The sequence below is a fragment of the Corapipo altera genome, unplaced genomic scaffold, assembly GCF_003945725.1.
Source record: "Corapipo altera isolate COAL_440 unplaced genomic scaffold, ASM394572v1 75, whole genome shotgun sequence".
Taxonomy (NCBI): domain Eukaryota; kingdom Metazoa; phylum Chordata; class Aves; order Passeriformes; family Pipridae; genus Corapipo; species Corapipo altera.
The window spans coordinates 5659829-5686934 of NW_020884887.1; the positions used below are offsets into that span (position 1 = coordinate 5659829).

The window sequence follows — 27106 nt, forward strand, 5'->3', positions numbered from 1 at the left end:
TGCAGGTGGGCTCGGCTGCCGCTCTGCTGTGTGCATGTGTGTGTGCACGCCCTCACCCTGCTCCCAGCCCTGCCGAGCCCTTGGAAAACCTGCGTGTGCAAAAAGCCCTAATCTAGGAGCCTTTCCCCAGCCCAGGGGTGCCTTGCCCTTGGCAGGGGACAAGCTGGGGCACTCCAAACCACCTTGGAACCCTCCACTGAAGCACAGTGCTGTGAGGGCCGCAATGCTGAATGTGCTGGATACTCCAGCTGGCACCTGGGCACATTTCACCCATGCCTTGGAGCTTGGAGAAGGGGCATGGGGTGCCCTGCTGTGGGTACCAGTGCGAGCCGATGGGTTCCAGGCATGTGGATGCCAGTGGTCGTCCAAGGGCTGGCACACCAGCACCTACCACCCCCTTACTTAAAATGCCCGTGTTTCCCTGCAGGCCCTGGCAGGGGGGCATTGCTGGCCCCCCCGGGGGCCCTGTGCCGAGGCCAGCGCAGGACACAGGGATTAGTTTTAAGCCGATTGCTGCAGCCGTTGACGAAGCACTGAGGTACTCACTGGGCTGTGGGCTGGTGGCTCACGTTGACGAAGCACTGAGGTACTCACTGGGCTGTGGGCTGGTGGCTCACGGGGGGAGCACAGCCACCATCGGCCTGGGGAGGATTTCCCCCTTCCCCAATCCATTTGGTTTGGCAAACATCGCCCTGATGCCTCTAGGAGTGAGGGTAACCCTCCTCTGTCCTGCCCCAGCTCAGGAGGGACACTCAGGACCCTCCTGCCCACCTCCACCCTGGGCACCCACAGTGACAAAGCTCCCTTCCTGGCACAGGGAAGGCTGCGGGTGCTGGGGTTTGGCTGCCAGCACAGTGCTCTCTTTAATTAGGCAGTAAGAGACCCCCAATAGGTTTTTTGGAGGGATATGGAACAGCACACAGATCTGTGAGGAGATGGAGTTCAGGCAGGGAAGCACAAGCAGGCAGTCCCTGTGGGCAGAGGAGGATTTAGGGCTGCCGAGTTTTTGTGAAGACTATGCAAGACTCTTGGAGGGGTGGAAGGGGAAAATCTGCCCAAAAAAGGGAATGTGGCAGCTTGGCCTCCTCTCTTCGATGCTTTGCAGAGAGCAGGGAACATGGGGGGCTCATCCTGCCAGGAAAAAGGGAAGAATGAGCACATCTGCCTGCAAGAGCAGGGAAAGCAGCCCTGCTCTGCCACTGCTGCCGTTTCCCTGCTCCCTCCTCCGTGTTCAGGCAGGGGCTGTGCCAGGGGGTGCTGCTACTCCCAGGTGGTGCAGGTTTTGCCGGCTGAGTCAGGACAACACCCTTCCCGGCACAGCAGGCCCGCGGCACGGGGTGGCTGGTCCTGGGCCAGCTGGGGAGGCTGAGCTGAGCTGTGCTGAGTGTCTGAGCCCTCCCCAGGGACCTGTGCCAACATCGTCTCACCACTGGGGAAACTGAGGCAGGGAGCATGCAGTGCCTGTGATCGGTGCTGGGGTGGCATCTTTCCCAGGGCAGTGGGGCTCTCCTTGCTGTCCGTGCCCACCCTAGCTCAGCTCTGGACTCTGCCAACCCCAGCTGAACCACGGAGAGGGATGAGGCTTTGCTCTCCCATCCCACACTGCCCTGCCATCCTCACCCCCACCAGAGCCCTGGCTGGGTTGTTCTGGAGGCAAAGGACAGGCAGGAGATGTGTGCCTCAGTTTCCCTATCAGGTAGCTGGGTCAGCACTCCAGGCTTTATGCCCAGAGCTGCTGGAGCTATGCATAACCCTTGTGCTTGGAGCTGGGGATGCACCCGGCAGATAGCAAGGAGCGGGGCTGAAACCACCCAGCTGGAAGCTGGTAGAGTTGGGGAGCTAAGCCCCAGCCCGGCTTTGGTGCCTGGGAGGAGACTGGTGTGTCCCTGCAGCGTCTGGGGCAGCTGGTTCACAGGCAAGCTGGGGGCAGCTCAGGAATTCTTTGATTAAAGGGACTTTTTTGGCCAGAAATTGCTAATATTGTCCAAGCCTAAATCTCTCTCAGGGACAGGGTCACCCTTGACAAATTTTCTGGCTGAAAATAAAGGGGGGAAAAGAAAGAAGGAAACAATCAAAGCTCTCTGAGCTGGCATTTCCTGAACTAAGTGCCGTATTTTTTTAATTTGGGTGTGTGTGAGAGACATGGCTTTCCCTCCTGCACTGGCATGTCGTGTAACCCCCCAACAACCAAAATCAAAACAAACTGCTTGGAAAGGGTTGAAACAGAGCGGTTGGAGCCATGGCAAACCGACAGAGCTGTCAGGGGGAGGAGCGGGGTGTGGATTTTGCCTTGCCATTTCCAGAGAGCTTTTGTGAATTCCACTTTTCCTTCTCATGTGGGGTGGAAAGGACTTTCCCCATCCCTGTCCCTCTCTTGGCTGGGTTTGGGGTGGCGTCTTGGGCGGGTTCTCCTAAACCCCACTGGGGTGCCCGTTCCGTCTCCCCAAAGGAGCTGCCGGTTTCTGGGTCCCGGCAGAACAGGCAGCGACCCGTGGGATGTGGGAATGGATGGAATGGTGCCCGTGGGGAGGTGCTGGGCACGGGCAGCGCGGGCATCGTGTCCCACCTGCGTCAGCATCCCCCGGGGCGGGCTGGGTGCTGCCGCCTGCGCCCGCTGAGTCAGCGGGACGGGTGTGGAGGCAGTTGGTTGGCCCCGTTGGAGCTGGGAACAGGCTGGGTGGAAACAGGGCTGCGGGGTGTGCCAGGCCGGCGGCGTGGTGGGGGTTGTGTCGGCATCCCAGGGCTGTCCCCGGGGTCCTGTCTCTGGGGTAGGTGTCTGCCCACCTCGAGGCGGATGGGGGTGTCTGGAGGACCAAGGCTGGCCCAGGGATAGGCAGGGACGGGCAGGGCAGGGCTGGGCTGGGCAGGGCTGGGCCTGCCTGCTCCCGTCTGGGCAGCAGCGCCACCTGCCGGTCGCCTGAGCGGCCTGCTGCCTGTATCTGCCTGTGCCTGCACCTGCCTGGGCCTGCCTGCTGCCTGTGCTTCTCCGACCCTGGGTCTGCCTGCTGCCTGTACATGCCTGCTGCACCTGCCTTCTTATTCTGTCTCTGGCCTGTGTCTGCCCACACCCAGCCCTGTGCAGGCAGGGCCCGATGCAGGCATGGCCTGGTGCAGGCAGTGGGGCCCGGTGCTGGCAGGGCATGATCAGTGAAGGGTGCCTGGGGGCTGCAGGGAGATACCCCAGCCCTGGCAGCTGCTGCCTGGGTTACTGTCATTGCCCAACAGGCAACACATCAGTTCCTTTTGTAGGAGCTCAGCAGGGCTGGGAATGGCAGGGATGTGCTGACAGACAGCACAGGAGGGAGAGAGCAGCCCCCAAGGCCGTGCTCTGCAGGTGGCTCTTGTCCCTGTTTTCTGCCCCAAACTGTGCTGGCACCAGCCTTTTGCCTCCCACCCTCTTCCCAGCCCCAAAGGACCAGCTGGGACAGAGTCACTCAGGATTTGAGACCTTTATTGACCTAGGGTGGCCTGGGCAGGGCAGGAGGGGTGTGTGTGGCTGTCCACCAGCCACATCCTCCTGCAGGATGACCAACGGGGACATACATCACCCCTCGGTGTGGGGAGCTGGGTTACCCACCTCCCCATGTTTGGGATACCCAGAGAATCCCCCTCCCAGCCCCCCCCTCCCCATGGTTGCCCTGTACCTCCATTGCTGGCTCTTCTGCAGGCTGTGGCTCCCCACGGGATGGGCTGCCGAGCCGTGGCCCCAAGAACAGTATTTCCAGGAATCCCCAACGTAGCACCTAAGGGATTCCTGGGAAAACTGGACCCTGAGGACACGGCAACCCAGACTCTTTGCCAGCCCTGTGCATCCTCATCGCTGTCCAGGCTCTGCATGTGGCTGACGGGGGGAAACCTCTGCCACATCCCTGCTGTGCCCCCACATTTCTGTGTGACCCTTCCCACTGTGCCCAGTGCCAGGCCAGGGGTCCCAAGCAGACACAGAGGTCCCTCTGCTGCAAGGAGAAACCTCACCCTCTTCTCCCTCCTTGCTTTCTGCAGGGAACTGGAGCTTTGGGATGAGCCCTTTCCTGTAGCCAGGGCTCAACTCTCCTTGTGTCACTTGTCCCGCTGGGTGGGGGGTCCCAGTGGTCCCCAGGGTGCGCAGTTCCTCCCTTCCCGAGCTACAGTGCTTCATCTCAGACTCCCAATTGACCAGAGATGCAGCACTGCACCTTGGGCTGGGAGACATGGAGGTGTCCGTGGTCACCCTCGCTGCGGCTGACGTGTGTCCGTGGGTCGGGATGCAGCAAGGCTGTGTGTCTGCCTGCCAGCTGGGTGCAGGCAAAGGGGTGTCCCTGCCTCCAGAGCTGAGTGCCCGTTCTGTGCCCAATCTCAACATGATGGCAGGACAGACCTGGGCTTGGTAGCTCAGCCTGGTCCAAGCTGTGCAGGGACAGACAGGGATAGGGACAGGGGGCCAGTGCAGAGAGCAAGAGGGTGAGGGTGATGGGAGTCCCCCCAGGGAGGGGAGAACAGGACTTTGGGTATCGCGTAGCACATTCATCCCTGCCCCCTGCCCCTTCTCCACCTTGGAGGATGAGGAGTATGTGGTAACTCCTGCTGTCCCTCCCCACCCTTGTCCTTGTCCCTGTCCCCAGGAGAGCCTGCAGCTGGCCAGCACCTCGGCCTCCCAAGCTCAGGCCTCAGCCGTTCCCAGGGTGGCAGAGCTGAGCCCACTCCTTTCCATGGGCAAGGACCAGGTGCTGTGGGATGGAAACACCCTGAACCTTCACCCCCGGGTCTGGACAGGCTTCAGCCCATCTGGCCTCAAGGGCGAGGATCCGGGGGGAAGCAGGAGGAGAGGGAGGCTGGAGGGAGCAGCTGAGCCCAGAAACGTCCTTTGCAGGCGAACACTAACATCCTGAGCAGAGCCGGAACGCGATAAACAGACCATCTATCACAGCCGCGGCCCCGGCAGCCGCGGCGCTCCCAGCGGCCTGATGAGAAGCAGATGGTGCCTCTCTGCCGTGAGCCCCTGCATCCGGACCGGCCCCCCTGCCGGGTGGGTGCACCCAGCTGGGACCCGGGGCACAAACCACCCCGTGCAATGGGCAGGGCTCTCCCGTCTGATGCCTCTTGTCCTTTGGGGGAAAGAGCCCCGCGAAGCCCCACGCTTGTGGCATCCATTGCTCAGGAACGAGGGTTGGAAACAGCCTTGTCCAGCACGGGGTTGTCTCTGTACTAGCCACAGCCAGGCCAGCCCTGAGCCCTGGCCAAGTGTGAGAACAGCCACAGGGACCCAGAACTAGGGGAGGTGCTGCAGGGACCTTCCTGACACCCTGTGCCTTTGCAGAGCCTCTTCCCGGCTCCGTGCAAGCCCCCAGGAAGGGGCAGCTGTGCTATCAGCAGGAGCAATGTGCAGCACTGCAGTGTGCCCTGGGAGCCAGCCCCTGGGAGCCAGCCTTGGGATCCAACGCCTGGGAACCAGGCCCTGGGATCCAACCCTGAGATCCAGACCCTGGGAGCCAGTCCCTGGGATTCAGTCCCCTTGGCATGGCTGGGCAGATTTTCCCACAGCATATCCCTGCCTGTGCCCAGGGAAAGGGCCTGTGGTGATGCCTGTGTTGGCATGCTGGCTCTGCCCATCTCTCGCCGCTGGCCATGTTTCTGGGGCTGTACAGTCCTCCTGTGTGTTCAGCAGCTTCAGTATCCTCAGGGACCCCCACAGCTGAGCCTGTAAGACACAGAGGATATCAGTCAGTACAGCGGTACAGAGCTGAGTGTGGAGCCACAAGCCCTTGGGTCCCACCCTGGGCAGCTGCTGTGGGTCACTTTTGGGTGCACAGCAACCCCGTGGTACTGAGGAGAGCAATGCCAACAGCTCTGTGCTCACAACAAACCCTACAATAGTCACTCAAAGTCCTCCCTTTGTTGCTCAAAGCCCATGGGTGTGGAGCACGTCCTCCTCTCCTGGGGTGGGTGGCTGGTCCCCAGGTGTGTGGGGAGCCCTGCAGTGGGCCTAGGGATGGGCCCTGTCCTCTCCCTGCCACTGTCCCAGCCCTGGTGGGAAAAGACAGGACAAAGCCCCCGTGGTGTAGAGCTGGGAGAGCTCAGCTGCCGTCCCCGGGGAGGTGGCGGTGGGGGAAGGAACGCCGAGAGAGGCTGGAGGAATGTGCTGGGCTGCACATCCCGCTGGGTTGGAGGCAAAACATCTGCCGTAGCTCGCCCACCCCTGCCTGAGAGTAGGTCTCAGGGCAGAGAGGCACCCCCATCTCCCCTCCAATCTCCCCCAGATGGGGCGAAAAAGCCGTCACTGCTGGGCCTGTGCTTTCCCCCTTGTCTCTACTTGCGGTTTTCTCCCAATTTCCCAATGAAAGACAGCTGCCACAAACATGCCACGTGGTCACCACACTCCCACTGGGCACCACCACCCTGAGGGACACCAATGCCCCCTGAGCAGAACCTACCAGGAGAGCTACAGGCCCGGGTTGCTCATCCCCTCGCTCGTGTGGGTGCGAACACGCCACATGGGTTTGGAAGAATCCGGAATAACAAATGGCTGGATTGTGGTCCTGCCAGTGCTGGGGGTCCACCAGCCACCACACATCCCTGGACTGAGCCTGTCCAGAGGGTGCCCAAGGCATGGTGTGCGTGCCCAGGCCATCCCCCCGCTCCTTCCTCGGTCAGCCCAGCTCAGCTGGCACTGCCCGTGCCCCAGCCCTCTGCTCACCTCCAGCCTTTGCCTCTGCCGAGCTGTGTCCCTCTGCCTGCCCTGCCGCTGCTGGTGGGTGCCGGGAGGATGGGAGCAGGCGAGTGCTCCGTGGCCACGAGCTGCCTCCCCGGCAGCACTGGGCTGAGTCAGAGCTCGGCCCTCCCCGCGGTTACAACACAGCGCCCTTTCCCCTCTCCAGGCAGGCCGCGGCTGCAGGAAATGTCCTTTTTTAATAGCAGTTGGGATTTGTTTCCTCCTCGAAATTCCCCAGCCCTGCAAGGCCAGACTGGGCCTTTTGAGGGACTCATGAGCCCCCAACCAGGAGGGCTCTGCTCCCGGCTCGCTGGCTGGAAGAAGGCACTGGGTGATGCTCAGCCCCTTTCCCCTCCTCTCAGCACCCAAAATCGTGATCTCCACCTGCCATCAGAACTCCATCCCTGCCCCAGATGAGCTTTGACCCATCTCTGGTCATCAGCTTCCCAAACAGCCCTGATGCCACCTCCAGTTGGCTGAGGTAGCACCAGGCAACCTAAATCCTGCCCAAGGACCCCCTTGGGTGCCCCTTCCAGGGTGATGAGGCCTGGAATGATGTAGGGGAACGTGCCCTTGCTGGAAGGATTCGATTTAAGGAGAAATTTAAGGAACTGACCCCAGGGCAGCTCCTGCTGCATGTTGGGTCCCTTGCAGGCAGCAATCACACAGGGATGCTGCTCCCTGGCGCTTTGCAGCACAATCTGGTGGCAGAACAGCTCCAATGCTCTTTCCAATGGGCACTGGGGCCTTCCAACTCTCCCAGCATCTCCATCCTGTCCCCCACAGACCATGGTGTGCTCTGTGGAGGAGAGGTGCCTCCTCTCTCTCTTCCTTCCTCCCTCCCTCCCTTGCCAGCACTGGTATTAAATCAAAGGTTTATGAGAAAATGGAGGGGCCAGGGGAGATCCTAATCTGGTCACAGGCTGATTAACCCCGAGTTCAGGCTGAGGTCCTGATGCTCAGCTATAAATAGCTCTGCCTTCCCTTTCCCATCCTCCTGCCGGGGCTGCGTGCCTGCCCTTTTATGGTCAAAAAGGCAGATTTGGAGACCGAGCGGCCCCCATCTCCCATGCTGGGGGAGAGCCAAGGGGGCCCAGGGGGATGCTGCTCTTTCTCTCTGGGTTTTGCTGGGATAAATTATAATGCCAAGAACAAAGAAGCAGGTTTGGGGGGCTGAGAGCAGGGGATGGGTGCAGAGGAGAGAGCGCATCTGGTTTGTCCTCCTTCCTCTTGGGGCCGGAGTGAGGGAGAAATCACCTAATTTGGTGTCTCTGAAGAGCTGAGATCCTCCACACCCCATTTGAGGCACAGGGTGGTGGTGTGGAATGGATGGATGGAGAGAGCCCAGGGACAAACAAGGCCTCTGTCACCTCCTTGTTGACACCTCCCTGTTTGTCTCCCCAGGGCAGGGGACTGACCTTGCTGTCTCTGTGGGACCACCACTGTGCCCAGTCCTGTGCTGCCACGTAGAACCAACTGGTTCTTGCAAAGCCACTGGTGCCAGCACTGTGATGAGAGGCTGAAACCCTCCAGCAACAGAGCCTGGCTTTTGGATGATGAGCCTCCAGAGGGGTAGGAGCAGCAGAATGGGGACTGATGGTTGGAAGAAGCCATGGAAGCTAAGGAAGAGCTCAGGCACGCAGGTCATCTCTTTTCTCATGACCTCAGCTCTTCCCTGCTGCCGCCAGCCCTCAGAGCACCATCTCCCCATCCTTAGCTGGTTTCCTCCTCCCAGAATTGCCTCTCCCACACTGGGTAGCACAGCCCTGAGCCCCCCACCCCTCCCGTGCTGGAAGGTGTTTTGGGGGTGTGGGGAGCCCTGCTGGTGAGGGCTGGAGCCTGGTGCCGGCCCCGGGGCACACGGAGCGTGGGAGCGGGTGCCGGCACCAGCCCTCCTGCTTTGTTTACACGTCACATTCCCGGTCTGGAGGAAGTGGTGCAGGGGTGAAGTCCCAGCGGGGACAGGCCAGCACGTCACAAGCCTCCAGCCCTCGCTGGAAAGGGCTGGTGGGAACCCAGAGCACTGCAGGGAGAGATCCCTGTGGACGCTGTTCCCAAGCAGTGTGGGATGGCTGCTCCAGCATCTTCCTTCTCCTGAGTGTGCTCCTCACCTCACTCTTGCATGGCTCCCAGGTGGAGCTGGCTGAGGGGACATTCAGCATGGAAAGCATGCAGGAGCTCACATGAGGCCAGCAAAGAGCCTGGAGCTGGAGCAGGCGGGGAGCAGCCAGACTCCCTCTCCTCTGGCAGAGGCACAGCCATGGTGTGGCTGGAGCTCATTAAGCTGCCAGAACTTTGGCTGCTTATCCCAATTCTATCATCTTATCTCTGCTCCAGCAAGGAAGAGGGGGAGTGGGGGTTGTGTGCAGCATTGCCTGGACATGAGAGGAGCCCAGTTTGTAATTCATGTCCCCCACAGGCTTTCCCAGCCCTGCCTTCTGCCCACCCAGCTGAGCAGTTAAAGACACTAAAAGAAAATGCCCTAAATGGTTCGAGTTCCCATGACACAGGAGATGAGATGTGGGAAAAGATGGAGCACAAAGTTACATTGGGATTGATGTAACAGGCACTGTAGCCCTGCAGTGCCCGTGCAGCCGGGCTGCCCTGTGCCAGCAGAGCCTCTGTTAGAGCCCATGGACACTGGAGGTGGGGAATAGTAAACATGAAATTAAAAAAATAAGATTGAAAAGGGAGAGGAATAAAAGGAAGGACAGAACTGCAGTGAGGGATCTCAGGTAAGAAGGCCAGGTTGAGAGAGAGAGACGTGGCCCTATGTACCAGTGAGCTGGTCCCACAGTGAGCACCAGGGTGGCCTGTTGGCCACCACAGAGCATCTGCCCCACATGTGGCACATTGGATGTCACAGCCCCGTCCCCAGGCCCTGTCTGCTGCTATTCTTTGTCCCAGTGAAGCTGCTCACCCACCTCCCAGCACCTCCCAGGGAGAAGCAGCGCTGCCCACAGCCCTGTGCTGCCCACCATGCCAGGGATGTCCCTGCAGAGTGGGGAGATGTGCTCCCTCCCAGAGGTCTCAGGGCAAAGACCATACCACCAACCAGCACCCACATATCCTGCTGCCACAGGGTGGGAAGCCTCCAGCATTTCCAGCACATCCCACCTCCCTGCAGCCACTGGGAAAGGGGCTTAAGAGCGCTGGTGTACTCCCATCCCATCGCAGACCCAGCTAGGCCACAAGATTCACACTGATGCAGGTGGCACTGGTGCCCTGCAGGGCTGGCTGCAGCCCCACCAGGATGCTGCCTCCTTCACCCTGACCATCTCCTGCAGCTCTGGCACTGCATGGCACTGGGCTTCTCAATTTTGGTGACCGTAGGACAGGGAAGATGCTGGAGCTCAGGAACTCCCATATGTCTCACATGAAGCAGAGCCTGGGCTCAGCCCAACCCCACACAAGTCTGTCACCTGCCCAGCTGACAGCCACACAGTGCGCACCCAGTGCAGACACAGGGCTGGCCTGGGGGCCTGCTGGCCCTCCAAAAGCCCCGTCCCTATCCCCACAGGCAGTGAGGCTGTCCCAGCTTGTTCACCAGCACAAAGCAGCTTCATCCCTCACCTTGACCCAGCAGTGGGAAAGCACTCACTCACAGCAGCCACCCCCGAGGGGGCTTATCCCCACAGCACCGGCCCTGCAATGGGTTCCCCCCGTGCTGCTCTGCAGAGCCCAGCTCTGCTTCCCCCTGCCCCTGGACAGTGCTGGCACAGCCACATCAGCTCCACACTCAGCTGCACAGGCTGAGTGTGCAGTGAGGATTTGGATGTTGCTGCTGGGAAGGGTCCCTGTCCATACCTGCATCCCTGCAGCAGCCCAGGTCACCCACTGGCCCCTTTCACTGCCCAGTCTGGTGTTACTGGTGTGTGGGACAGAAAAGCCCTGATCCCCCCAGGTAACTGTGTCCCTGGTTCTGCATGGGGTCTGACTCTAGCCTCTGTCCTTTGTCTCCCTGACCATGCCAGCTTCTGTCCCTGCTGTCCCTGCCCTAAGCCAAAGGGCTGGGGTACCCTGAGGGCTGGGGGAGCACCAGCACCTCCTGGCCAGTGACCCCCTTGGTGGCTATTAGAGGAGGAGGTAGAGGAGACCCCACTCCTCTGCACACCCTCTGTCAGCCCAGCTGGTGGGTGCTGCTGGTGGGCACACACTGTCCCAGCTCCCCCAAAATCCCCAGGGCAGGCTGGCAGCATGTCCCCACTGCCCTGGGGAGGCCAGAACCAGGCATGGAGCAGGGCTGAGATGAACCCTGTGAATGTACATTGTCCTGGGCAGGCAAAGGGATTTGGGATTCAAAATCAGCAGCAAGCAGTCCCCAGCACCCCAGCACCCACTGGCCTTCAGTCACAGGACATGCATTGGGCTTCATCCCTCCCAGCTGGAGCCTTCCCCTGTGCAGGATCTGCTCCAGTTGCCTCCTCTATGCTCCTGGCCAAGGTCAGAGGATGGTGAAACAGCTCCAGAGCTCAGATTTCCAGCCTCTTGCCTCATCACTAAGCTTTCCCTGCCTCTGCCGCACACAGGCTCAGGTGCTGGGGCCACCCTGGGGAGCACTGGGTCCCCAGTCCAGCACTGCCTGTGCTCCTGCCTGTGGGATGGCTGTGCCATCCCACTGCCCAGCACCCTGTCATGGCATGGCAGTGACCAACAGAGCAGTGCCCACCATAGCCAGAGCCCTCACCGGCCAGGAGGCAGCGGTGCCGTGGGCTGAGGATGCAATTCACCACGGCCCTGCTCACCAGGAGCTGCATTAGGATACACCACTGTGCACCAGCTCTCCACACTCAGCCCTGGGCAAGGAGCAGCAGCAGGATGCCAGGGATGAGCAAAGGGCTTTGGAGGAACAAGCCTTGGAAAAGCCTGATCAAGAACAAGGCTGGTTTTTGGACAGAAAAGGAGACCGAGAGTAAAAAAAGGGCCCTTAATCATCTGCAGACTGCCTCTTGACAAGTGTGGAGGGAAATGCCACTCTATCCAGCAGCCACCCAGAGCTGCAGCCTGTCTAGACACAGCCTTCCCCGAATTCCTACTGATAACTGCTTGGGAAATCTTTGGCGGAAGTGTCTGCCTGTGTTTGTTGAAGTTAACTTCTCTCCCATCGGCCAGCAGCAGGGAGGCCATGCCATTGCCCTTCCAAGGGCTCCCTGGATGCTACACAGGGGATGGGGAGCGAAGGCAGGCACAGGCGGGGTAGTCCTGTGCCTGGGACATTGCCACTGGGACAGGGACACAGGTCATGTCACACCAGTGGCTCCCCAACCCCACGTGCAGCATCCCAGTGTCAAGATGCCACAATTTCCCCAGGAGCAGCCAGCAACAACAGGAAGCCCTTGAAGCACAGCGGGATGGGGACAGACTGGGACCATGGTTACTGTCACTGTCCCTTTGCAGAGGGACACATGCCCCCCTAGGGATGGTATCATACCCTGGTTGGACCCAGTGTCCTCGAGCTCAACCTGAATAGAAGCTGGTGGTTGTCCCTGCAGAGGAAGGAGGCAGGGAGACACAGCAGCTTGCTGGAACGGCACAGTGTCCCCAGGTGACCCACTGCTGAAACAGCTACTGCTGTCCTGCCATCACCTGCTGCCCTCCCCCTGCCCTTCCCTCCTGCCCAGTGTCCAGGCCAGGGCTCAGGGACTGGCTCCTACAGGGTCACACCAGCTGCTGCTGCAGCTCCAGGTGTTTGAGGATGTGGCCACCATTCCCCGGTGTGTGATGGAGCCAGGGAAACACCAGCAGCTGGAATAACACCAGTGGGGCCAGCTGGGGCCATGGCCAGGAGGACAGAGCAGGGCAGTGGCACAGGCTGGGCTGCAGTTGGGGTCCCAAAAGCTGCAGACTGTGGGATGCTCTCAGTCGGTGTGAGGGTGCTGGGTAGGGCAGCTCCAGCACCCTGCAAACCTCTGGCACTGAGCCCCAGCCCCATCCCAGCTTGTTTTCCTCAGAAAGCGGCAGCAGCACAACCAGCCAGAGGAGGTAAGTGAGCAGCCCATTTCCCCACAGTGTGGGGAGCCCACCCGCCTGGGCTTGCCTCCGGCTTCCCGTTTTATTCCATTCTAGACATACACAGAGCAGAAACCAATTCCTTCCCCAGACCTGGGAGGGCCCTTCCCCACATCTGAAAAGCTGGATGAGACCCGCCAAGCCAAGATAGATCTGTAGGGACAGACTTTGAGGAACCCCTTTGCCTCGGATCACCTAGCTCTGAGGTGGCTTTGGCCATTCCTCGCCAGCTCCGTGCTCGGCAGGAGCTCCACTCTCCTCCCGGAGTGGGGGCACCTCAGCCCACCTTCCTGAAGCCAGCTGGGCTGAGAACGCCGGAATGGGCTGGCAGAGGGAGATGCTGGAGGAGCCCTGCCTGTCCCTGCCCACACCCAGGGCAGGCAGCAGACAGAGTAGGAGCTCCCAGGCTGCCGGGGAGTCTCAGCACCAAGCACCCCCCATTCCCACCACCCCACGCACCCTCCCATGCACCCTCCCGCTCCTTCCATCCGCGGGCACCCACCTGCAGCCCCGCGTCCGCAGCGGGCACCGCGGGGACACGGCCACGTGCCCGCCACCTCCTCCTGGCACATTATAACCCGCCACTGGGACCCCGGCGCTGCCAGCCGGGGTTTTTTAAGCGGCTGGCATGGGAGCCCTCGGTGAAAAACTCCTTCCACGCTGCTCGGAAGCTGGAAAACCTTTTTCTTTTTACCTTATATGAGCTGCCGGAGGAGGCCAGGCTGCCGACGGGCACCGCTGTCAGGGGCGCCGAGGGGATCCATTGGCTGGGGTGCCGTCACGTGGCCCCTCCGCCGTGACCCGCCGCCGCACAGCCCAGTGTTGCTTTTACCCCCTAAGGAAGGGCCGCTTGACAATTTTCATATTTCTTCTAAATTTGGAGATTTCAGACAATGCTGGGAGGCTTGGCTTGGGATGCCAGAGGCCCATGTGGAAGTCATTAAGTCGGAGAGGGGGAGCGAGGGAAGGAGGGCTGGGGGGAGAGGGGGGGAGGAGAGCGGCCAGGGCTGCGCTGGCTGCCAGCAGAGCGCCTGGGAACCCAGACCATCCCTCCCGGAGAAAGTTGTTTGCAATAACTGACTTCCTCCAGGGACGGTGCACGGGGGGAACACACATCCCACCACCGGTGGGGTGGGGGTCCAGCAGGGCTGGCTGTGGGGCCGGGGCAGCGCTGGAGTCTGTCCTGCCGGGCCGGGGGAAGGAAGCGGAGATGCTCCCTGGCCCAGCTGGAGGTGGCTCGTGACTCCCATTACTTTGAAAAGCTCCATCTGGCCTGGGAAAAAAGGCGTTTCGGCAGCCACAGGGCTCTCGCAGGGCTACCCGTGTGTGCAGGGTGAGATCCTCGAGTGCTGGCAGGGCTGGGACCCCCACGGGATGGTGGTGGCGAGGCCAGGGCTGCAGGGCTGGATGCACGTGGCACCTTTCCCAGGTTTCAGCGGCGCAGGGAGCCTGTGTGGGAGCTCCGTCACTGCGGGGCTGCGTTGGCCCTGGCCCCTCCCGGCCCTGTGTGGACCACGAGTCCATGTATGGCTTCCAGCCGGCACTGGGGCCCCCTTAATGAGCAACCAGTTGGCAGTTCAGGCAGGAAACACCCAGCACCAAAGCGCCTTCATCCTCCTGCTCTGGCCATCGGCCCCCAGCATGGCAAGGAAGGGATGTCTCTGCTCCGGACACCGCTGCTCTGCATGAGCCCCTCCAGGCAATACAGAGCTGTGCTGAGACCCCCCCCAGGCAGGGAATCCAGAGCAGAGCAGCACACAATAACCGAGGGAGCATCAGGGAGCAAGGGTAGGCACCACCAGCTTCTCTTCTGTGTCTGCAGGGTGGTGACACTCCCTGAGGGAAGCAAAGAGTTGGCTTCTGGGGTCTCATGTCCTGAGAGGATCCTGGTTCCTGGGAAGGAGCTTGATCCTGAGCCGTGCACAGGCACAGTGGCAGCTCCTGAGTGCTCCTGGTGCCAGAGGCATGTGCACGTGTTGTCACAACCTCAGTGGGGACAAATGTGGAGTAAGAGTCTGGCAGGGCAGGACTTCCACCAGTAACACATCCCAGAGGTGCTGGGAAAAGACTCAGGCCCCTGAGTCTGTTGGGACAGTCCCAAAGCCAGGACCAGGGCCAGGGCCCCTCTTCCATCATGCCAGGCTTTGTAAAGGGATGGTGTGGAGTGTTTGGCGTCTCCCCAGCTCGCTTCTGGACTTACGCACCATCAAAGCCACTGCTACAGGAGCTGAACATCCCTGCAGCACCTCTGTGTGTGTACCTGGGACATCCCTCATCCCAGAGGGTGCTACACTACCAGCTGCAGTAAAGGAGAAGCAGCGAACCAGACTGTGCTGGACAAGGCATCAGAAAGCAGCCCCGAGGGATGCCCAGCGCCTGTCAGGAGAGCAGGAACAGGAGTGGCAGTGCTTGGACCTGCTGGCAGCATGGCCAGACCCAGGGGGGAGAGGCAGCAGATGTCCTCCAAAGAGCAAGGGACACCATCCAGGGACCTGGCCAGGAATATGAAGTATTTTCCGGGGGCTGCTGGCAGCAGACTGGGGAAAAAACCCAATTCTTGTTTTGAGTGTTGCACACACACAGGTCCCGTGGCCTCCTGGCAGGACAAGCCTTGGTTTTGCCAGGGCCCAGGGACAGCCAGTCCCCAGTAGGTCTGTCCACTGTCACCAGGGCACAGGAACAAGCCTGGGCTAGGCTGGACATGCAGTGGGAATTGCACAGAACACAGCCCACAGCAGGGTTGACCTCCTCCCTCTGCTGTAGATAACCTTGGTGCGCAGCACAGAGCTAGGACAGCGTGTGTGGCACGTCCCCAGGCCACGATGGGGCTGTCCATGGGCACAGAGCCCTCCCACACCACTTCCAGTCCCCATATCCCTTACCCCTTGCTGTGTCAGGCAAGGGGTATCAAGCTCATCCCCATCCCATGCCCTGGAAGCCCAGCAGCCTCCCCAGGAGCCGGCATAGAGATCTCCCAGCTCTGCCGCCCTCCAGCCCCTCTCCCATCTCCTCTCAGTGGGCTGGCTTTGAGTGAGGCACAACTAACGGCTGTCATTAAACAAACCCTATAATTAGAAAGCAGGTTTCCTAAATGAAGTGAAAAATGTAATGTTAGCCTCTGTTTGTTCGCTGGATGCTGCTCTCTTGTTCCATGACCCAGAGGGGTCGTGCCCTGTGGTTTCTGAGAAGCCTTAATAAGGTAATGTTTAGGAGGTTACTATCTTTACAGCTCTTGTCTTATTACAACTCCATAAGAAAAACATTTGGGGCAAAGCAGGATTCCTTGGCACGAGTTTGTTTTTGTTACTCCTTCGCTAAGATGCTGCCCAGCCATCCCTCCTCACCACAGATTCAGTTTCAGTATCTCCAGGAAAGTGACTTTTTTTCCCACTTCCCGCTGACCTCCAGGCCCCCTGGCTGGGTGTGAGGGCATGGGTCAAGCAGCAGGTCCCAGGCAGGCCGGGAGGGGACCACTGGCTGCCAGCTGCACACACAGTGATGCCACAGGGCAGTGATGGAGAGGGAGCCCCTGGGCAGGCTCTGCATGGCTGCTTCCACCTACAAGCAATACGAGAAACCCTTCTCCTACAAGCCCTGCTAAGACCCAAACCCAACAAGTTTACAACCTTTTCATCTGCTGCCTGATATCAGAGGAGGTTGCTGGGGGGCAGGAGGACATTTCTTGGCCCATATATTATTACAGCCACTGCCTCCCTCACCCCCATGTAGGGCAAGACTGTGATTTATGGGTGAGCTGGGCTGGAGCGGCTCTGAAGGTGACCTTCAGGACTGGCCTGTGCTGCTCTGTGAATCTCTGCCCACCCTAGACTGCTAAAACAGCAGCATGGAGGAGCAGGGAATGGGGACCAGAGCAGAAGACTGTCTGCCCTTACTTCAAACAACCAGTTCCCGTCTAATGATGATTACCCAGAAGCTCAGGAGACCCTGCATGTGCTGCAGTGGTCCCATGCCCAGGGACACAGGGAGAAGTTTAACATGAGCACAACCCACCAGGACAGTCGTCAGTGTCACTACCAAGCTTTCCATTTACCTCTGCCTTTTGCCTTGCCCTGGGAAACTGGGAACTGGGATGCCTGCCCACAAGCAAAAGTCACCAAAGCCCTAAAAATAAGAGCCTTTCTCCTCATAAGCCCAGAGGGCATCACTGCCCTGGAAGCATATGCCTGGGAGCATCCTCCAGCCTGGTGGCCTTGGAGGGAAGGCCATGGGGATGGCTCCAGGCTGCTCTGTGTACCCGACATGGAGCTGGAGGGTCAGCTCTTCCTGCAGCCAGGAGCTGGGATGCAGAGAGCATCCTGACAAGATTATGTCTTCCCTTTGCAATCCAGCACAAAGTGGAGCCACCTTTTCAGAGCACTCAGGTGTTGGTGTCCAACTCCCTGGCTTAGGTGCAGGAGAAAGGAAAACTGAACTATTTGGAAACCCTGAGTTGCCCGTCCCTGCTCTGCACTGAGCCCATGAGCCCAAAAGGCTAGGGAAGGCAGGAGAGCAAGCACAGGGGTCATGGAGGGAGCAAGGCATGGGGCCAGGTGCCCGTTGGGCTCAGCAGGCTGATGGGATATGTGCCTGGATAGCCTTGGTGATCCTTGCAGTCTCCCTGCCCCAGAGGAGACTGTGGCTTTGCCCCACTCCATCCTATAAGGAGCTGGGACTGCCTCACAGAGAGTACCCAAAGGGTCTTGCTGGGACCAGGGTCTGTCCGTGCCTTGCACTCACACCAGCCTTTCCAGTCCTGCCCCAGTGCCACCATCGGGGAGCCACAAGTGGGGCACCAGGGCAGGGAGCCGCTGCCGGCCCCGCTCCAGGAGCTGAGCTGGGCAGAGGTGGAAGGAAGAGGGTGTTTCCAGCACTGGGAGCAGGAGAACAGGCTTTTTCCATCAGGTACTCTGTCTCCAGGAGCAGAAGGCAAAAGAAAACAAAAGGCAGGAGAGGAGCGGGGCAGGAGGAACCTGCGCGTCTGGATCGTGTAACCAGCGACGTGCTGTAAACGCTGGGCGGCTGATGGATGTGCCGGCGGGGAGCGGCAGGATGTGCTGGATACGCATCTTCCCTCCCTCCCCGCCGTCCCGGCGCTGCCTGCAGCCGCTCTCCCGACTCCTCCGGCCCCCCGAGAACCTCCTGTCCAGGGGGTGGGCAGCTTGGGGTGCTGCTGGCCCCCTGGCCCCAGTCCCAGAGGACAACCCTGCTCAGCTCTGCCTCCCGACGCCGAGGCTTGGCTGTTATCTCCGGAGTGTGATCCAGAGGGCGTGATTTACAGCCAGCCCAGAGCATCACCCAGCTCCCCGCCCGGGGAGGCAGAAGGGCTGCCGGGACAGCTGGATTAGGGCTATATAAATAATATTGTCCACTGATGCAGAGCCCTGGCATGGCGAGACCCCGGGCTGCCAACACGGTCACCCTCCTGCCCGCAGCACCTCAGCACTGCATTGGGCAATGCCCCTTTCTTGCCATGGGAAACCCCTTCCTGCCAGGATGAGGTCTCTGGGAAGAGTGCTGGCATCATGGGGACACAGAAGGGCATGGGTCCTCGTCTCACAACAGCTGCCGGGAGGAGAGGAATGATGAATTCCTGGCCACCCTGTCCAGTAGTGCCGTGTCTCTGTGTTTATGCGATGGCAGGAGCTGGCAGAATTAAGCACTTTTTGGTTTTTTTCCCTTTTTTGAGGACAGGGAGTTTTAATTCCCACCAAACAATGTTCTTTTTCCAGCAAGCTTAAAATAAGCCTTTTTGGCTCGGGCATCTCCGGAGCTGCTCACGCGCCGAGTGGGCCGTTGTGCAAATATGGATGTGAGCTCCGTGCTGGGCCGGCTCTACCTGCCGGGGGGAGCGGGGGGATGCAGGAGGCCCCCGGCTCTGGCCCTCCTCATGGGGCTGGCTCTGGCCAGGACAGCTCGCTGGAACACGCTTTCCTTTGATGAGTGGAAAATGTTGCTCACGTGGAGATAGGATGTGCCGTGGCCGTGCCGGAGCCTCCCGCCAGACCCATCCGTCTGGCCCAGGTGTGGGTGTGTGCTCAGCTGTGCTGGGGCCTCACAAACCCCATGAGGAGCCAGGCTTGGGAGCAGCCTGGTACCCGGAGAAGCTGCTATGCCCTGCAGAGTGGCACCAGCAGTGATGCTGCCCACTGTGGGACCACAGACCCCACACCAGAGGCTCCTGCCCAGGCAGGGGCATTCCTTCTTGTGGAAAAAGGCAAAAAGCTATTTTCTGCCAGTGTGGAACTGTGGTCTGATTTCTCCCCTTTCCCTTACCTGTGGTCCCCCATTGTGTGCTCTGCAACATGCTCCCTGCCCAGTGCATCCCTCCCACTGAGCACGGCAGGACAGAGCTGCCCTGCATCCCTCTACCCCGGGACCTCCAGCTGGGCTGGGGCACAGCCGTGGGTTCCATGATGGTTACCCTGGCAAACAAGCACCTGTGTTTCCTTGGGGTAGGTAGAGCCTATCTTCATGACCCCTCCTGCCCCATTTTGGGGGGCCTGTTCCCACTCTCCAGGCTCTGCTTTCCACCTAAGTTTCCCATAGCAGTGAGGCAATGTGGTAGGGAGGTAGGAGGGGTGAGCATCTACAACAAAACCAAAAGCACATCTCTCCCCCTCCCAGGGAAGCCTTGTGGGGTTTCCAGCCCTTCCCAGCCATCCAACCCCAGCACATTCTGCTCCCACAGGGATGGCATTGCAGCCAGCATGGGCCCACAGAGTGTTCCAGCCAGCCTGTCCCAGCCTGGAGGCAGAGGCTGGCCATGACCCAGCCGCCCGCGCATCCCAACCCCTTCCCTCGCGCGAGGCCGGTGGGGAAAAGCCTCCCGCACCCGCCCCTGCCTCCCCCAGCTTATCAAATTTGGCCATGTCTGAAAAGCCCTGGTTTCCTTTTCACCAAAAAAGATCAAAACTGGGTAATTGGCTGCCGGCACAGATGCCTCTGCGCCTCTCTCATGTGTAAACAGCATTGCCGAGCGCTGACACAACGCAGGCGGCCGCGGCAAATGCAGGCGCCCCTGGCCTGGGGCTGCTTCACCAGCCCTTCTGGGGGTCACAGAATAGGGGGTGAAGTCGCTGGGTGCTGGCAGGGGCTGGCTCAGCACCCCAGAAAAGGCTGGTGGCAGAGGGCTGGGCGCTGCTGTATGCCTGGTGAAGCACAGGCAGGTGGTTGCAGGGCTCCTGCGACAGCCAGGTCCCCTCTGCCAGGTCCCAAGGTGACAAACGGGACACTGTGCTCAGTGCACAGCATCAGACTTCACCCCAGGGGACAGCAAAGCCTGCAAAATGCTGTGCTGGGGCTGTCCTTGGGGATGTTAACATGGGCTGGGGTGGGTGGGAGCAGCTGGGCTGTGTTTCCTGGAGCTGGTAGGGGGAGAGGGACTGTGGTTTTTACCCCATTTGCAGAGTTTTCTGGAGGCCCAGTTCATGGATTGGGAAAAAGAGGTGGAAATTTCCCACTGCCCTACAAAGCTCAAGGGCCTTCAAATCCCTGAGGATGTGCAGTGAGTCGGGAGAAGGAGGGAAACTCATCACCCAGTGCTGCCACCAAAGGAGCAGGGCAGAGCCTGCTGCCTGCAGCGCCGGGTCCCCCGCCTGCGGCTGGGGCTGGGAGGGGAGGAGACCGGGATACAGGGAGGGATGGAGGGCGGGATGGAGGAGCGAAGGAATGCAGGAAGGGATGGAGAGGAGGAGGGATGCAGACTGAGATGCTGTTGGGTGGCGGACAGCACCATCGCGTGGTACCTGACCGCAGGGACAGCGACAGCCCAGGGCAGCCCCCTCTCCCCCGTCCCTGGGGACGGGGCATTACAGCCGGCACCCCTGTGTCTCACTTTCTCCTCCCGCAGCACCCTGCACCCTGATGCTTGGCCCCAGAAGCCAGAGCATCACCCACCACTAACATCCACTGCCCTGCAGCTCTGGGGACCCGACCCACGGCCAGCTGTGGGCACAGCTGCTGCGTTCGCAGGGGCAGGAGTTGAGAACGGGTGTGAGGACAGCAGGAGGGGAAGGGTTTGGGGACAGACAGACCAGAGATGCAGAGAATGATGGGTGTTATCGCCTCACTGCTGGGCAGAAGAGTTCCTGAGGACAGAGCTGCTGGTGGTGACACATGGAGGGCAGAGCCCAAACCCCCTCCCCAGGGCAGGTTATTGCCCAGGGAGCCCCTCCGGGCTGCCTGGTCCAGGGGGGACTCACCACCAACCACAGCCACTACCACCACCGTGGAGCCAGTGCCCAGAGCAGCGGAGGGTGGCCAAGTCCCAGACCACACTGGCCCCTTGCCCTGCCGGCGCCGAGCCTCCCTGGCACCTTGGGGACCGGACACACCTCTGTCGGGGCACAGCCAGGGGCTGGGGCTTTCCCTTTTTAGCTCCCCAGCTCTCTGGTGCCAGCCACACTGCAGGACAGCGGCCGGCAGCCCCTCCGCGGCCATGGAGCGGGCTCCAAACCTGGTAGGTGACTCCACAGTGGTTCAGGGCTTGCTCCTCATTTTCCTTCCTTAATATAATTATTTGCATGGTTGTTTACGGGTGGCTAGCTGGGTTTGTTTGCTTTGGAGATGCCTGCTGCGGCCCGCCAGGGCCATCGCCCCCATGCCTGGCATGGTGAAGATGCAACAGCCTCGGAGAGCAAAGCTGGGACAGTCCGATCGGACCGTCCGGCACCGGAGGGGGAAAACAGCCCTGGCCAAGTGGTCCTTGTCCCAGGGCACTGCACACCCATGGGCAGGGTGTGGGGCTGCCTCAGCTGACTGCAGGGACACAAATAGCAGGGAGCAGGACTACAGAAAGCAACTTTGTTCACTGCTGGGCAGCCTGCCGGGTGTCAGCACACGGCAGCTCAGCCCCGCGAGCCAGAGGGAGAAGGGAAGGAAAAAGCATCTTTTCTCTCTCACCGTCCTCAGAGCACAGAGGGAGGGAGAGGAAGGTTTGGATAAAGATCCCATTCTTGACTGTCTCATCTCTAAAGCTCCTTTTAAACTAAAGGCTGCCCAGGTACAGCCTGGGCTGAGGGTGTACCCATCCCTCCCAGCATGCAGCTGCTGGGTGGGCAGCGAAGGGACTGGGCACATCTTGGGCAGCACAGGGACACTTCTGGCAACACAAATTGCCAGCTGCAGGGCGAGGGTCTTCACAGTGACATGCATCAGCTGGGGTTATCATGACCTTGTGCTCACCATCCCTGCAAACTGCTCTCAATGTTTCCATGGGTTTCACCTGCAGGCCAGCACTCCTTTAGGGGTTGCACGTGCTATCCCAAAGTCAATGCAGTCCTGCCATCACCTGCTGACCCCTGGGAAGTGGGAGAGCTCCCCTTCCATGCCAGTCCTGCAGCCACACACCATCCTCCTTCTTCCTCAGCTTCTCCTCTGCATCTTCACCTTTGCCATGGTCCTGGTGCCTGAGGCAAAGGACCAAAGCAAGGCAGCGAAGGGCAGGAGAAGAGGCCTGGCACGGCCCCCAACAGCCACCCCTGCCCTTACCTGGGCCCCAGATGACCCTTACACCACCATGGCAGACTACGAGCACAGCATCCAGGACATGGTGCGCCAGCTGAGGAACAGCTCTGAGCCAGGTGACACCAAGTGCCAGGTCAACCTGAGGCTCTGGAGGTCCAACCGGAGGAGCCTGTCCCCCTGGGCCTACAGGTGAGCTTGGGGCAGGGACCCTGGGGACACGCATGCTTTCTGTGCCAGAAAGCACTGCAGCAGCCACTGGTCCAGCATCACAAGTCTGTGGTGGCTTCTGGAGGGTGCAATAGGATGTGATGCAGAACCTCATTTCACCCTGGGGAGGCACTGCCCTCTCCAGCCACCCACTGCTCCCATCTCACCGTTTCTCCAACCTCATCTAGTTTTCCATTTCCTCCAGCATAAACCATGATGCAACACGGATCCCAGCAGACATCCCTGAGGCCCGATGCCTCTGCACTGGCTGCATCAACCCCTTCACGATGCAGGAGGACCGCACCATGGCCAGCATTCCCATCTACAGCCGGCTCCCTGTCCGCCGGCTGCTCTGCCAGGTGCCAGGAGAGGTGGGGCACAAGCCCTCTGGGAAGAAGAAGTGTCACAAGAAGTACCAGATGGTCATGGAGACCATCGCCGTGGGCTGCACCTGCATCTTCTGAGGTTGCAAAGCTAACCCCTGCAGCTACCCATAGGCATCTAACCAGCTTGCTCTTGCTTCCTGAGCTTGCCCAGTCCTCTGGGAGAGGGTCACCTGGCTGAGCACCAGGGTGGGGGAGCCCCTGTGCAAAGCCATGGCAGCTCCAGGAGCTCCCCAAAATTCCCCTGCAGACTCCATAAGCCTGAGCCCAAGCAGCCACTTTGGGGACACCCAGTGAAGAGGGACCCCCTGCAAGTCCCCCAGCTATGCAGTCGCGTGGCCTTGCAGCGAGACATCCACTGCCCTGAGCCACTGAGCCTCCAGGGCTCAGCAGGACGGGCTGGGGGACAGAGGGATGCAGCTGCCTGCTGGTCCCTCTGGCTGGGCAGGATGAGGCCTCCTCCCTTCCCAAAGTCCCCACTTGCCTTTGTTCCTTCCATCGGTGCACCAGTTCTGGTAGCACCCAGCTCTCCCCAGTCCTCCCAAAAGTTCCTCTGCCCCAAGCCAGGCAGTCCAGGGTGAGTGGCCAGTGGTTTGGGCAACTTCTGAGGTCTTCAATAAAGTGCATTGCTGGCCCCTGTCTCGGCCCTTGACGCTGCCCCTCTGCCCTGCCCGCCCAGGGTCGGGGTGCCCAGCTTCTCCCACCGAGACTCTTCTGCCTCCCCCAGAGCTCAGGGAAGCCTGAACACCCCCAGAAACAGAGAGCACCTGTCAGGACCTGAGACAGCCCACCCTGCAGCCCATTCCCAGGGCACCAAGCCCCTGAGCAGGGTTAAGCTCCATGCACGCATGGCAAGGCAGAGGCTGTGGGACCTCCTGCCCCAGCCAGGGCCAGCCCTACCACTGAGTTCCACAGGGGCAAAGCCAGGAAGGCAGGAGGGACTGTAGTGGGAGCTAGGCAGCTCATAGGAGCCCCCCATCTGCTGCCAATGCCAGCCAGCCTCTCCCCTGGAAGCCCCCTGAGATACCTCCTAAACACAGATGCACAGTGACCCTTTTTCACAGGAGAAGGCACAGGCTCCTCTCCAGTAAAGCCTGTGGAGGGGGAACAGGGAAACTGAGGCACATGGCACAGACACAGCAACACTGGGCAGGAACTGTATTCCTGAAGGTGATGCACATTCCAGTCATCTGGGACACAGCCTGTCCCTTATCCCCCAGCCCCAAATCCCTGCTCTCCCCAAGGCAATAAATACTCCCCAGGCTGCCCCACACCGAAGCTCCTGGTCCACCGCCCTCCGGGCGTCACAGCTCCGTCTTCACCTTGTGCATCAAGTCCTTCTGGTCGATTTTCTCCAGGTCCTGATGCCAGCGGTTATAAGCCAGCAGGGCCACATTTTTGGCCGCCACTGCTATCATCTCCATGGAGCTGGCCACCCACTCCACACCGCTGAGGTAGAAGAGGTTTTCATGGAGCACGATGGGCGGGAGGGACTTGGCGGCGTCGTAGCGGGGATACGTCTGCCACTCTGTCACCTGCACCGAGTAGTAAGACCTGAAGAGGGTCTTCAGCTGGTGCTTGTCCAGTGGTTGCTGGGAGAGGACACGCCACACCGCAGCCTCCTGGGGCTGCTTGCGCCGGAACGCTGCCGAGATGTTGACGGGACAGATGTTATCCATGGCGTTGAAGAAGAGGTCGGGGGTGTCGGTGGTGAGGATGCTGGTGAAAGGGAAGAGCTTGGGGTCGGGGAAGCCAAAGTAGGAGGAGTTGAGGTAGCCGTGCACCACAGAGGTGACGGAGGGCTGGAAGGCTCCGGGGAAGTCAGCAATGGGTGGCTCAAAGTTCTCAAAGGTAAAGTTGCTCCTGCTGGGATGCAGCGGCGTCGTCACAACTACCATGTCGTAGAAAGCTGAGCCCTGGCCTTCGCTGGTCTCGTAGTGTACCTGGTACAGGGCTCTCCCCTCTGAAAAGAACAGTGGGCAGTTAGGAGTGGCCCTGAGACCTCAGTGGTATTGCCCTGGCCCTCTCTTTTCTAGCACGGCCTCCATGCTACTGGTTTTCCAGTATACACCAGTGCTTGACCATAGCACCTGATGGTTATGGATGAGTTGCTGACACTTTAGGACAGCAGAAAAACTTGATCAAGACTGTGGGAGAAAGTTTCCAGAGAAGGCCAGCCCACCTCTCAGATCCCAGCTATCCCACTCTTCTTTTGTGCTCGATAGGGGAGCAAGTCTGCAACAAGGATTGTGACATACATGATGTGGGACGGAGGGAGGGAGGGAGGGGAACCTCAGGGTTGATTTCTGCACTACAGGGTCCTCACTGGGTCAGACAAGGAGATGAGACAGACAGATTCCTTCACCCTTGCCCAAATGCCTTACCAGGACCACGATGCCCTGCAGTCCCAGCATCTCCATGCTGCCACCACCAACCTCCCACCTTGGTGAACTCAGACCCTCACCCAGACCCACACCCAAGTTGGCAGTACCCAGAGCAGAGCCCGTGCCCAGGCTCACCCGAGCTGTGCAGGGAGATGCCCGTCACCCTGGCTGGGATGACGTTGGCTTTGGTCACCTTCAGCAGACCTGAACACACCAGCTTATTCCCTCCTTCCACCGCCCAGGTGCTGCCCTGGGCTCCCGCCAGGGACATGGCTCCTGTGAAGAGGAAGAAGAGGGCGGCTCAACAGCCTGCCTGCAGAGCGGGTGCTGAGGAGAGTCACACAGGGAGGAGAGGGGTCCCTGGCTTCACCTGCGAAGGCGGGCACCAGCACGGACTGGCCGTAGCTGGAGCGTAGGACGGCTGCGATGACGTCGTCCACGAAGCGCTGTGTGACCCCCACCTCCAGCAAGGACTCGGCCACCGAGCGCTGCGTCATGTTGACGAAGGCATCACCCCCCAGCGAGCGCAGCAGCTCCTCCAGGCTGGAGAAGGCGTAGCCATGAGCCTGGTACTTGTAAATCCTGGAGGGGACAGGAGCACAGGGCGACCGATGATGTGCCAGCGCTGGGAAAAATCCGCTGTGCCTCCCCAGCCCTGCAGGCTCTCCTACCTCATGAACTTCTCCATCACCTCCTCCACCCACATCTGCAGGCGCAGGAAACTGATGCCATAGTGCCACCAGAGCCGGAAGAGGTTGAGCAGGTACCAGTCAGTCTCCTCCAGGACGAAGTGCTCCCCGCTGAATATGGCACTCTTCCCGGCCACCTCACGCCGGTGCTTGAGGCCTGCCAGGAGCAGAGGGACCCCGGCCCCACTGGGCTCACACAGCTCCCTGGGGTTGGCTGGCTGCTGGGAAAGGCCAGTGCCCAACACCTCCACAGCAGGGATATGGGTAAAGATGCTCTTGGAGGAGCATCAGGGAGCGTGAGACCCCAGGGCATTGGGACCCCAGCCGGATCCTGTACATTAGGGAGTCCCATGGAGTTACTGCTGCCTACTGGGAAAAACTGGTGGGATTTTTTGAACAACCCCCTCCACACTAACTCCATCAGACCCCTCACCCTGACAGTCTGCTGGGCCACCCAATCCCTTTCTCCTCAGGGCACAACAGGGCTGGGGTGCACGGACAGCAGGGGATCACCGCATGCCTGGGGTGTTGGGGGGGACTGACAGAAACCCTCCCCACTGCCCCAAGCAGAGCCCAGGGGTCCCGCAGCAAGGGAGCCCACGCAAGTGCTGGGATGCCCATGCTCACCCAGGATCTTGACGAAGTCCTGCATGTGGAGGCTGAGGGCGTGGATGGAGGCTCCCCGGCTCTCATACTGCTGCTTGTTGACGGTGACGGTGGCCAGCCTTCCGCCCACGCCCGCCGCCTCGTACACGTCCAGCTGCACCTGCGGCCCGAAGTGCTGCTGCAGGAAGTAAGCGGCGGCCGAGCCCCCCAGCCCAGCGCCCACCACGGCTGCGGGCAGAGAGCGGCGAGGGGGCCGGGTCAGCAGGGCCCCGGGGGACCCACCGCTGCCCCCGGCCGTGCTCTCTGGCCGCGGGGGGAAGGGACCAGCACCGCCTGCGAGGGCGGGGATGCCGCTGGGATGCGCTGGGATGCGGCGGGGACAGGGATGCAGCGGGGACAGGGATGCAGCGGGGACAGGGATGCAGGGCAGCGCGCCCCGCGCCCGCCGCGCAGGGGTGCAGAACCCTCTCTCCCGGCCCCGGCGGGGCAGGCAGGCAGGAGGTGGCCCGGTGCTGCTGCCGGTACCCGGGCCGGGCGCCCCCCTCCCCACCCCGTGCCATTGCCCCGCTCCCCTCGTTACCGATGGATCGCGGCGCGGGGCGGGCGGCGGCGGGCGCGGCCAGGAGCGCGGCCAGGGCCGGCAGGAGCAGCGCGGCGGGCGGCGGGGCCATGGCG

General features: G+C 60.7%; 2 protein-coding genes across 2 annotated transcripts in view; one reads left to right on the forward strand and one right to left on the reverse strand.

Moving 5' to 3' along the window:
* Window positions 1-22900, forward strand: part of IL17B (interleukin 17B) — a 39712-nt gene extending 16812 nt beyond the window's left edge. Inside the window, exons 2-3 of the mRNA XM_027643240.1 lie at window positions 22065-22351; window positions 22575-22900. Coding sequence (XP_027499041.1) covers window positions 22065-22351; window positions 22575-22833 — 546 coding nt within the window. The 3' untranslated portion in view covers window positions 22834-22900. The remainder of the gene's footprint in view (window positions 1-22064; window positions 22352-22574) is intronic.
* Window positions 22901-23895: 995 nt separating this feature from the next.
* PCYOX1L (prenylcysteine oxidase 1 like) lies at window positions 23896-27102 on the reverse strand. The gene is made up of 6 exons (XM_027643367.1): window positions 27012-27102; window positions 26453-26659; window positions 25808-25982; window positions 25507-25718; window positions 25272-25412; window positions 23896-24715 (listed from the first exon to the last, which is right to left on the reverse strand). The coding sequence occupies exons 1-6, from the start codon at window positions 27100-27102 to the stop codon at window positions 24057-24059; spliced, it is 1485 nt and encodes a 494-aa protein (XP_027499168.1). The 3' UTR covers window positions 23896-24056.
* Between the last annotated feature and the right edge of the window lie 4 nt (window positions 27103-27106).